Below are 12,453 nucleotides of genomic sequence, written 5' to 3' on the forward strand. Positions count from 1 at the left end.
AGTAGTTTTGCATGTTGTCGCACTCGCTTTTGTAGCCATCTAGTGGTAGCTCCTATATACGCCTAGCATCACAGCTAGAACGACGTTAAATGTTTTTTGTGCAAACATCGTATCTTTAACTTTAAAAAATTCAATCTATTTTCATGTTTGAAAATAACGATCAGGTCTATGTGGACTGTATGAAATAAATTATGTAATTGCTTTCTTACAAAAAAAAAACATGTTTTCCAGTGAAGGGCAGTGTCAGTCATATCGATAATTTTGGCAAAATTTTTATCTGTTATTTGATCAGAATTCATTTTAAATATATTCTTGTGATCTTGTTTATCTTTCAAATAGGAAAATCATGTTTTCTCAATAATCGTTTTATATTCTACATTCCATTATGAAAAGTACTTGTAATTTTATAAGCTCGATGGACTAATATTTTCACAAGATTATTTTTGTACTTGTGAAAACTAAAACTAACCAAATTAAAATATAGTCCTAAAATATATAAAGGTTTCTATGAAAAATTCAATATTCCATTGTCTTATATATTATACATTGAAATACCCGAGAAAGCAAGATTTTCTTGATGTTCACCGATGGAACAACGATAAGTTTACGGATTTAAAACGCATAAATCCGGGGTCGACACAGCAGTTAGCACAATGTGGCTTTACTTTGATACAAAAAAACAAACAAACAAACAGATCTTGATATACTATCGTGATCTTTATATTATTCTTTCTGTGGTTCAAATATTCACAGAACCGGTTCACATGTTCCAATTCATTAAAGGTGACAAACGTATCATCCACGTTCCATCGGTAATATACCGGTTTCAAACTCTTCGGACACTCCTTCAACTATTGATGGTAGTAGCTAATGATGGAGCCAATCTTGAACCCATTGCAACGTCATCAGTTTGGTTATAGATGTTACCACCAAATGGAAAATGGGACTCTTGGGTGGAACATTCGAATAGTTGTTGAGAAACTGGTTTGGGTAATCGCATCATATAATTTTTATAAGTTAAAATAGTCGCTAGCTGCAATGTCTCCTCCAAAGGAATGTTGGTATATGAATTATAACCCATATTAGATACCATAATGTACACTAATCAACTTGTCTTGTAACAAGAAAACAATTACATAACTAATTTTGTAAAGTTTACCCTGAAATAGACTTGAGAATTATGTTCGACACTGAAAACAGATTTTTATAAGGTTTCTAAATAACATCTAACGTTGTTTACGAATTTACTTGTTTTAGTTGTAATAAGAGGTATATATATAGAATCAACCACTAGATGGCTAGAAATTCTAGGGCGGAAACATGCAAAACAACCAAGTCACGAGAAATCGAGTATGAAATAACAAATGTGTAGTTGCGACGTAGAAGTAAAGAATGTACATTTCAAGATTATGGAAAAATTAAGAATGAAGGTATTTTTTGTATGAAATAAACATTATTAACTAAGTGACTAAAACCCTAAATTAATGAAACTGGATAATCTATGAATATATTATTAAAATTGTGGTTTATCCGTTCAAAGTGTATTCATTTGTTATGAAAGTTTAGAAAGTGAAATTTAATTCAAATAAACGCTAGCGTACCAAGATGCAAGCGAACACAAGATCAACTATAACTACGCTCCCCAGTGGCACAGCGGTATGTCTGTGGACTTACAACGCTAGAAACCGGGTTTCGATACCCGTGGTGGGCAGAGCACAGATAGCCCTTGTGTAGCTTTGTGCATAATTAAAAACAAACTATAACTACATCCACCTGATGAGTGTTTCAAGCAATTTTCTTCAATTGTACATGAATTGTATATATGAGAAAAGTAGACGTGATCTCCCCAAAGCTGGATGTCCCACGAGCCCTTGAAATTTATCTCCTCGTGGTGTAAATACATGAGTTTAAAAATTATAAAATATCCATATATATTTTTCAAAATTCTTTGTTCGAATTTTGAAAAATACTATCATTTATTTGGGCCTGGCATGGCCTTTGGGGTTAGGGCACTCGATTCGAAATCTGCGGGTCGCGGGTTCGAATCCCCGTCCCATCAAACACGCTCGCCCTTTCAGCTGTGGGGACGTTATGATATAACGGTCAATCCCACTATTCGTTGGTAAATGAGAAGTCCAAGAGTTGGTGGTGGGTGATTATGACTAGCTGCCTTTTCACTACTAAGTTAGGGACGGCTAGCGCAGATAGCCTTAATGTATCTTTGCGCGAAATTCAAACCAATTGGCTCATCCCCGATTTTTTGAACAATTGAAAGCTGTCTACGTTTCAGAATGAGATAGAACAACTTAAGTAAAGTTATCATTAGGTTTAACATACTTACATTTTAAACACTTGCCATTGTGTAAAACTGTTTTATAATTATTGAATGTTATTTACATACTTACATTTTAAACACTTACCATTATGTAAAACTGTTTTTATAATTATTGAATGTTATTTACATACTTACATTTTAAACACTTACCATTGTGTAAAAGTGTTTTATAATTATTGAATGTTATTTACATACTTACATTTTAAACACTTACCATTATGTAAAACTGTTTTTATAATTATTGAATGTTATTTACATACTTACATTTTAAAAACTTACCATTGTGTAAAACTGTTTTATAACTATTGAATGTTATTTACATACTTACATTTTAAACACTTACCATTGTGTAAAACTCTTTTTATAACTATTGAATGTTAATTAAATACTTACATTTTAAACACTTACCATTGTGTAAAACAATGTAAGTGTTTAAAATGTAAGTATGTAAATAACATTCAATAGTTATAAAACAGGTGTAAAACTGTTTTATAACTATTGAATGTTATTTACATACTTACATTTTAAACACTTACCATTGTGTAAAACTGTTTTATAACTATTGAATGTTATTTACATACTTACATTGTAAACACTTACCATTGTGTAAAACTGTTTTTATAATTATTGAATGTTATTTACATACTTACATTGTAAACACTTACCATTGTGTAAAACTGTTTTTATAACTATTGAATGTTATTTACATACTTACATTTTAAAAACTTACCATTCTGTAAAACTGTTTTTATAACTATTGAATGTTATTTACATATTACATTTTAAACACTTACATTGTGTAAAACTGTTTTTATCACTATTGAATGTTATTTACATACTTACATTTTAAACACTTACATTGTGTAAAACTGTTTTTATAACTATTGAATGTTATTTACATATTACATTTTAAACACTTACCATTGTATAAAACTGCATCTTTGGGGTAGACGAGTTTCTTACGTAATAGTCCAATACTGCGTTCGTCAAATTAGTGTCTATAGTATCTAATCTCTGTCTGACATAATCAATGAAATCTTCCCAAGTCCATGTATTCAAACCCTGACGATCACCACTCCACAGTCCAATTTCTTGAGCTGCACTTCCTGCGAAATATGACGCACATTTATTATATGACAATTTAATAGTTTTCTTTCCAATGATAAATAGAAAGCTTCCACTTCAAAGGTCTTATCTACTAAAAATTAGCATATTTTTGTATGACCTGAGGATTACTGGCTACTACGTAGTGATTTAATGACTAAAACGGTTAATGTTGAAAACATGATTATCAGTATGACCTGAGGATGACTGGCTGCTACGTTGTGACTTAATAATTAATACAGCTAATAATAAATACATGACTATCAATATGACCTGAGGATGACTGGCTGCTACGTTGTGGCTTAATAATTAATACAGCTAATAATAAATACATGACTATCAATATGACCTGAAGATAACTGGCTGCTATGGATTGATTTAGTGATCAACACGGCTAATATTCAAAGCATGAAAGTTATGCAGATTACAAGTAATCTCGCCAGCTCAGCACCTCTTTTTAAGAATACTTAAAGTTGAGTGACGCTTTATATACCTAAATACTGCTTTCAAATAAACCTAACGTACACTACAGAAATGCGTTTAGCCAAATAGAATATAGAAAGTATTATTTTCCTGTTTTTCAGTTCTATAAGCAATATTTAATGTCAAGTATACGAATAATCAATAAAGTGTATCTTATCTGAAACTTGAATCCAGTACAAACCTGTTACAGTTTGAGTTGAACACCCCCATATCTGTCATAATAAATACCTTAAACATATCAGCTCCGGGAAAATGTTTTTTTCTTTAACAATGTTTTGAATATAAATGTACATTTCACTAACTTACCGGCAGTTTTGTTAGAAAATACATAAAATCTTCCTTTGTTATAAGACCTGCTAAATTCCAAAATGGGAAATAAAATCACAAAACGTTGCTATTTTGAGCACAGTGTTTAAAAATGAATTTTTTTTATCAGTATCTGTCCTAAATTTTAAAAGGTGATGGTTCAGTAAACGAACTTTTCTTGTGTTACTATCTTCTCACCTATAACGATCGGGACATCGTTGATCGTTCCGTCTTTCCACATGGTAAAAGGATCGTCATATACTAAGACGCCTGAAAATGATATTAAATTAAAAACATGAGACATTACAAGCCTATTTTAATCCTTCAAATAAAAAGCTATAGAAAAGTGTTATTATATTTGTAATTCTTGTAAAAGGTTATATATCTATATATATCTAGTTGGAAAAGAGAAATACGTTGAATTCGATATTAATTTTATCAGAAAAGGATTTGATGGAGTGCGTTTCACTCTGAAACTCAGAATAAATAGAGATACATATATAGGGTTTCCGAAAATCATGTGTCGTATTAACAACTTAAAACCACGACGAGACATTAAAATCAGAAATTTATGGTTTATAGTGGATAAAGGGCACATGTATGCAATTTTTATTCCCACATCATTTGTCATCAGTACATTTGTACATGTGCTCCCTTTATGGCCCTCAATATTCGAGTCGATATCCGATATCCATTCATATATTGACCAGCATATCGGTCATCGCAGTAGCCATTGCATCGGTGATCTAATCACATAGTGTCCCCAGGTCAGTCACCTTTGTCCTGTAGACGATGTGCTTCCAGAGAAGTGATATCTGGACATGAGATCGACCCATCGAGTCTCCTTTCTTGTTTGCCACACTCCCTAATTCTTAAAATTATTGGTACCACTTCTTGATAGAATATCTAATACGATTAACTAATTAACTAATACGATAATGTCATTGCTATAGAATAAGCAGTTTCATCTCTGCTAGCAGTAGGAAACACGTAGTCTTTTCTGCCGCCATATTTAGTGACCGCATATGTGGTATACGTGATTATACCTAGCATGGAAGAAACTGTACACGTGTATATACCCATCATCCACCACAAACCGTTAGTTTCATCTCTGCTAGCAGTAGGAAACACATAGTCTTTTCTGCCGCCATATTTAGTGACCGCATATGTGTATACGTGATTATACCTAGCACGGAAGAAACTGTACACGTGTATATACCCATCATCCACCACAATCCGTTAGTTCATAATTATTACTGTTTCGTAGTTGTTTAAACTTGTAAACGTCGCATAATTTTTGTAAGTCATGTACAACAGTTGTCTTAAATAACACAGTTAACTGGTCTGTCTGGTGAGATTATTTATATGTAAATATAAATGTACATAAGATATAGCTAAAGGATCTTATAACCAACTTGATTGTTTTTTTACCCTTGTTCTATATACAGATTTGTAAGATTTGTTTGTTTTTGAACAAAACCACACTGGGCTATCTGCCGTGTCCACCGCTGGGAATCGAACCCCGGATTTTAGCGTTCTAAGTCCGTAAACTTACCGCTATCTCAAGGTGACCATTTATAAGGTCAATTTCTAATCAAAGATTCGCCTGTTCTGAACGTGGGATAAACTAATAGTTTGGACCTCTCAAATACTCCTTGATTTGATTAGCGGCTCCTATAGCAACAAGTAAAACAGCTCAGAACCTAAGAAATGAACAAGGTTTAATAAATGTTATTTTACCCAATTAGTTGATTCCTTGTAAAAAGTGGTCGTTCATTACTAGACACAAACTGAAAGATTTTAACAGTGATTGCTCGCTCAGATTTACAGAATCGTTAAAAGTGAAATAACTATAAATCAGATAAACTGGACGATAGGATGACTAGTTATAAGTAAAACGAAATTCCGAAGACAACAGTAACCAAACGAAGTTTACTTTTAGGGTAAATTATTTCTTTGAATTCAAAGTTGTACTAAAAACGTGACACTTTCGATTATATATTAATTATTCCTTCGTATTTTACTTGTCATCGTGGGGCGGGTGTGGCCTAGTAGTTAGAGTACCCGGATTGTAAATCCAAGAATACACTGTTTGCTATCTGTTTCTGCAAAAGCGCGCTCCGCATCTTGGAGCCATGGGTGCACTATAAGATTGATGGTCAAATACCACTACTCGATCATATAAGAGTAGCCCAGGAATTGGTAGTGTTGTTGTTAACCAACTGCCTTCCCTCTAGTCCGTTAACTCAGAATTAGTGACGGCTTTGCGCAGATAGCCCTGGTGTAGATTTGAGCAAACTTCCGACACAAACAAAGACCTGTACAAAACGATATAGGGATTTATGACTTAAAATACACTTTTGTTACAGTAAAACATTTTCAGTCATGTTCTACCATCGATGACAGCTATTGGACTCAAAGAACGATCCATCGTGGACGGCAGGTCAGTGAGATGATCAGCAGACCAGGAATCTGGCATTGCGTTCAGTAACTCTTCCGGCGTTTTGATTAGTAGACACTCCCTTGTGTCACAGTTCAAGTTCCTGTAAATAAAATGTATTACCTTAAAATTACAAGTCGCTTGATTTTTATAACCGAAAACAATTTTGTAAGCGATGAGGTAGAAAATGAAAGTTGGGCTTTTCATTTGCACGTCTGCTCGTTATAAAGCAACAATGACACGAGTATTACAGATGTTTCAACTTAAAATATGTTATTCTGTTTGTTTGTAGTTAAGCACAAAGCTACACAAAGGGCTATCTGTGCTCTGCCCACCACGGGTATCGAAACCCGGTTTCTAGCGTTGGAAGTTCGCAGACATACCGCTGTGCCACTAGGGGGCATAGGTTATTCTATCATGACATTTTGAAAACGTTTACACGAACAGTGTAGAAATTCCTAATTACAGTTTGTGTAAGAACTTTTACACGAACTAAAGATCTGTCGAAAAAAATACAACATATCTTTATGAAAAACTTCTTTTTTACCAATAAAAAATTTATTTTTTTTGTTTGAAGTGACGAAAATTTTGATATTTGTCTTAAGAAAATAAAAAAAAATCCTTCATTATAAATATAAATATCTGCTGTGTTTTTCTTTTCAGGGTTACATTCAGATAAGGTGTTTTTCTTTTCAGGGTTATATTCAGATAAGGTGTTTTTCTTTTCAGGGTTACATTCAGATAAGATGTTTTTCTTTTCAGAGTTAGATTCAGATAAGCTGTTTTTCTTTTCAGGGTTACATTTAGATAAGGTGTTTTTCCTTTCAGGGTTACATTCAGATAAGGTGTTTTTCTTTTCAGGGTTACATTCAGATAAGATGTTTTTCTTTTCAGAGTTAGATTCAGATAAGCTGTTTTTCTTTTCAGGGTTACATTTAGATAAGGTGTTTTTCTTTTAGGGTTACATTCAGATAAGTTGTTTTCTTTTTAGGGTTACATTCAGATAAGGTGTTTTTCTTTTCAGGGTTGCATTCAGATAAGCTGTTTTTCTTTTTAGGGTTACATTCAGATAAGTTGTTTTTCTTTTTAGGGTTACATTCAGATAAGGTGTTTTTCTTTTCAGGGTTGCATTCAGATAAGCTGTTTTTCTTTTCAGGGTTGCATTCAGATAAGCTGTTTTTCTTTTCAGGGTTGCATTCAGATATGGCTATAAGACGTATAAAGTTATGTTTCGATACCCATAGTGGGCACAGCACAGGTAGCTCATTGTGTAGTTTTGGGCTTAATTACAAACAAACAAACAGTTGCTTGATAAAACCGACAGTTTCATATAATATGTTTAGCCATCGTATGGATGTTAGCTCCTTAAAGACAACATTTGTTCTTCAGAGACAAAGTGGATTAATTGACTTCTAAATTTATGTCTTTATACAAGTAGTTATTATGCAAAATATTAGTAGCAAAATGAAACCGGACTATTTAAATCTAAAATCTAGTCAAAATAAAAATGGACACCTGAGAAACTGCAAATTTTCTAACTGAACTTGTTGGAGTGTTTTGTCAGGGAACTGAGCAGACGGCCCCGTGATCCACATCTGGCTAAATAAATTCCGACTTTTCAAGGAGCTCAGGAGATAGACAGCCCCCGTAGCTCCAGAACCATGAGCTAATACTGTTATCTGTAAAAGATTTAAAACACAGCAATTGGAGAGTCCATTCTTTAATTATCAAGAAACATTAGAACGACATACAAACTTAAAGAAACGACTCGTAATGTTCAGGGCCCAAATATATCTGCTGTATTATCAGCGCATCCTTCACGAGAATTCCGTCTTAATTTCCCGCGCACTTGCAAGCTCCAATATGCCATTTTTCACTCACCAACTTCTGATACAAAGCCAATAATCCTCATTCTTAATTTCTTGATTATATTATCTTGTTCAAAGTGGTAAACCTTGGAATTAGCTCAACTGTTTGTGTGTTGTCGTTGTTTTCTAAAAATAAAATTAGCTTTCTTTCATTCGGCTATGTACCATTATTTTAATCAACCAGCTCTCTGCCCAGCTATACTAACCACGTTCATTTCATGATTTGTATTCAGATTTATTTTAAATAGACTGGGAGTTTCAGGCCTGAAATAAAAGGATACCAACAACCTGCAGGTCGAAATGTTGTCCACAAAAGTCAAACATTGAATGATGTCCATTTAAACCTTCAAGGGGAATGCAAGTTTTTTGCAAGGGTTTGTATACTCATGTTATTATTTCTCTATTAGTCTCTGTTCTTCTAGGGCCGGGCATGGCCTAGTGTATGTGCGGATTTAAGGGTCCAGGGTTAGAGTACAGTGTTGCTGAACACGCTCTGCACTTTTCTCTTTTGGGCGTGTTATAGAAGTGACTGTCAATTTCATTATTCGGTTCAAAGATCCGGACAAAACCTTTGTACGGTTCTGCAGCTGACTAGATGCCTTCCCTCGGGGTCAATAGTTTCAGAAGTAGGGGGTTTTACAGCTGACTGGATTGCCTTCCCTCGGGATCAATAGTTTCAGAAGTAGGGGGTTTTACAGCTGACTGGCTTGCCTTCCCTCGGGATCAATAGTTTCAGAAGTAGGGGGTTTTACAGCTGACTGGCTTGCCTTCCCTCGGGATCAATAGTTTCAGAAGTAGGGGTTCTGCAGCTGACTGGCTTGCCTTCCCTCGGGGTCAATGGTTTCAGAAGTAGGGGTTCTGCAGCTGACTGGCTGCCTTCCCTCGGGGTCAGTAGTTTCAGAAGTAGGGACGTCTATTACCCGAATCTTAGGGTATGTTAAGTTTGAGAATTTTAACTCCTGCTTTCCACTTAATGTTTTTTGTTTTTTTTACGAATTCCATCGAATATACACTGCACAAATGAAACAGGTATTTAACAATTATTTTAAAATAAAAATCAAGTTTTATACCTCCAAACTGATAATACAAACTGAAATAGTTAATTAAGGTATAAAATATAGTAGAATCTTCAACTACATAATGTTGTCTTTTTTTTAATATCAAACGTATAACAATAATAAAAACAAATTTATTTGTTAAAAACTCTTAATACCACAAACTCGGAGGGAGATACTCCAAGGTTCTCATATTACTGTTATACTAAACTTTAATTTAGTTAATTATTAATTTATATACATATTTTCATAAGTAAGAACTAAAAGACATGTTGCTAATATAGTATGAATAGTGATATTTATACTGGTACAGAAGTCCAGCACTTTATATTAAAACGATTTTGAAGCCACGTCCAGTCGTACTCTATCTGACTCTCGTGCATTTTGACAATAGCCCTGCAGCGTAATTTTCATTACAAAAGGTTCCTTCGTAACGATGTCTTACTCAGAGTACACTCCTTCTCTCTGCAGCTTTAAATAATCCATCTAGTGTACGAGAGTGGTGGTTTTCAAACGCCCGTTTCAACAGTCCGGTCTCACGGAAATCCAAAGACATCTAGCTACAGGGCTGGTGCGTCATCATATGAAATAGTAAGAAGACTCATTTCATTCATTATCCAGCTGCTAGAAGTATGGGACGCTTGAACTTATATGTTGTGGAAGCAGTTTGTGTCGCGTTTTCAGGCGGAAACTCTTCTAGGATATGTTGCGTAGTTACCTGGCATAAGTGGACAGCACTTACGACTGACCCTTGTGTTCGTAAATTCTTACCTGTTACACGATGAAGCACTTTACTTACCATGGTTGAGGTACGACTTCATGCAAGTCTCTTTCTGGATGGTTCTGGTTCTTCAAATTGATCCACATTTTTTTGTTTTTCAATATCATTAAATATAATGGATATCTTTGTCTTGAATATTGTAAATGATCGTTCTGAACACGTCTATATAAATTGAGTGGATGAATATCTTGTATTGGAAAAGATATTCGCATACACTTCTCAAAAGCGATAATTTTCGGTGGCATCAACTAACAGTAAACAATGTAAAAGTGTAGTTCTACCGCAACTTTATATCGGCTGTGGTTGTCACATGGTTTTCTGCTTTGCATATTTAAAATCGTTTTAGTATAACATACTCAACCTTGTAATTTTTGTACTATGTAGTTCTATTTAAAAGAGTAAAATATAACTTTTTTCACAGTTTCAAAAGTCTTTCTAACAAATTGAATATTAATACTTTAATAATGGGAAATCAATGAAGTTCGAATGTTAAATTAAATTCTCACTTTTTTTGCATCTCCTCCAAAATGGATGATATTCCTCTTCACCCACTTGAGAGCTGCGATTTGATCATAGAAACCGTAGTTTCCGGAGGTAGGAGGCCGAACAGCGTCTGATAGCACCTTCAGAGTCATGAAGCCAAACACATTCAATCGGTAATTAAAAGTAACAAGTAAGACATCTTTCTCTTTGGCTAATATGGGATTGGGTTGCCACTCCAAATCTACGTAAGACCCCTGTAGTGAATAGCCTGGAATGTAAACTATAACGGGACGAAGCTGGTGGTGAGACAAACTAGGAGTGTACACATTCAGATACAAACAGTCTTCACTGAAGTCCTGATGAGAAATTAAAGACCCTTTTTGGTAGCAAGACTTACTCATGTTGTGGGCCATAAAAATGCCATTCCAACAGTCTTCAATGGCAGCTACTGGCTGGGGTGGCTTCCATCGATGCTCACCAGTGGGGGGAAGGGCGTAGGGAATGCCTTTGAAAACATAGACTCCATCTTGAATAAGGCCCTGAATTTGTCCACATTCTGTTATAGTTAAGGGGTTAGCTGTCTTTTGAAGAGGTTGAGGCTCGGAACTTGTGAGTAAAACTCCAATAATAACAATAATTATGGCTAAAAACAGCATGAGAACTCCCATAATTATCCATTTCCAATAGTGAAATGTTCTTAATCTAACTTCGGCCGAATTTTCTGGCGAAACGTTTTCTTCAGGAGGAGATATAGTCACTTCGATTCCATTGACATTTCTGATAGTTTGCTCATCACGTTCCAGGTTTTTGTTTTCGGATTTTCTTCCAATACTGGCCGACTTAATGTTACCTTTATTTACCGACTCTCTGTCAATCGTATTCTCCACTTTCATTTTGTAATCTCTTTTTGGATTTTTGTTAAATAACCTGATAAAAATAAAAAATATATAATCAATATCTAATATATATAGGAAATTACCAAAACTTTGTAACAATAAAGCTGGATTTTAGGTGTGAAATTGTATCACAAGCAGACGGATAAAAATTTGATTGTGGTGTGGGACAATAAAACCACATCTATTACCAATAATGTATCCAGTTTAAGCTTTACACACTGTAACACAAGAAACTTTGAATTTATATATACAAACCATATATATTAACAAGTAATGAATACAATTCAGGCGTTACACACTATAACCCTAGAGAAATTGAATTTATATATCCAAACCACATATACAAAATTATTAAAAATTGTTAATTTAAAAAGGGGGAATAGGGGTCTTCAAAAATTATAGAAACAAGATAAATAGCTTCAAGTGAAAATGCAATCACAAACAAGTAAGCAAACAAGCTTAAAGTTTAAGACATAGTGTTCACATTATTTTCGTCAAGCTACAAATCCCTATTTTGACTCCATGTCTAAAATCTGTAATACTTAGAATAGCTACTCGATCTGCAGTGTTTATAGAATTCGCAATCACACAGTTTTGGCTATAATTCGAAACTTACCATCAGTCATCACCATGACTGTCGACCCGATGCTCAAAACTGAGCTTGGTACTACCTTTTAAGCCACAGCTTAAAGATTTCTGCTG

At 34.3% G+C, this 12,453-nt stretch overlaps 1 protein-coding gene across 1 annotated transcript in view; it reads right to left on the bottom strand.

The window, feature by feature from the left end:
- Positions 1-11,554, bottom strand: part of LOC106464748 (neurotactin-like) — a 12,524-nt gene extending 970 nt beyond the window's left edge. The window contains exons 1-5 of the mRNA XM_022392539.1: positions 10,879-11,554; positions 8,184-8,347; positions 6,623-6,771; positions 4,427-4,498; positions 3,257-3,441 (exon numbers count right to left, since the gene is read on the bottom strand). Coding sequence (XP_022248247.1) covers positions 3,257-3,441; positions 4,427-4,498; positions 6,623-6,771; positions 8,184-8,347; positions 10,879-11,523 — 1,215 coding nt within the window. The 5' untranslated portion in view covers positions 11,524-11,554. The remainder of the gene's footprint in view (positions 1-3,256; positions 3,442-4,426; positions 4,499-6,622; positions 6,772-8,183; positions 8,348-10,878) is intronic.
- Positions 11,555-12,453: the final 899 nt, after the last annotated feature.

The sequence above is a fragment of the Limulus polyphemus genome, unplaced genomic scaffold (genome assembly GCF_000517525.1).
Source record: "Limulus polyphemus unplaced genomic scaffold, Limulus_polyphemus-2.1.2 Scaffold1733, whole genome shotgun sequence".
NCBI lineage: Eukaryota > Metazoa > Arthropoda > Merostomata > Xiphosura > Limulidae > Limulus > Limulus polyphemus.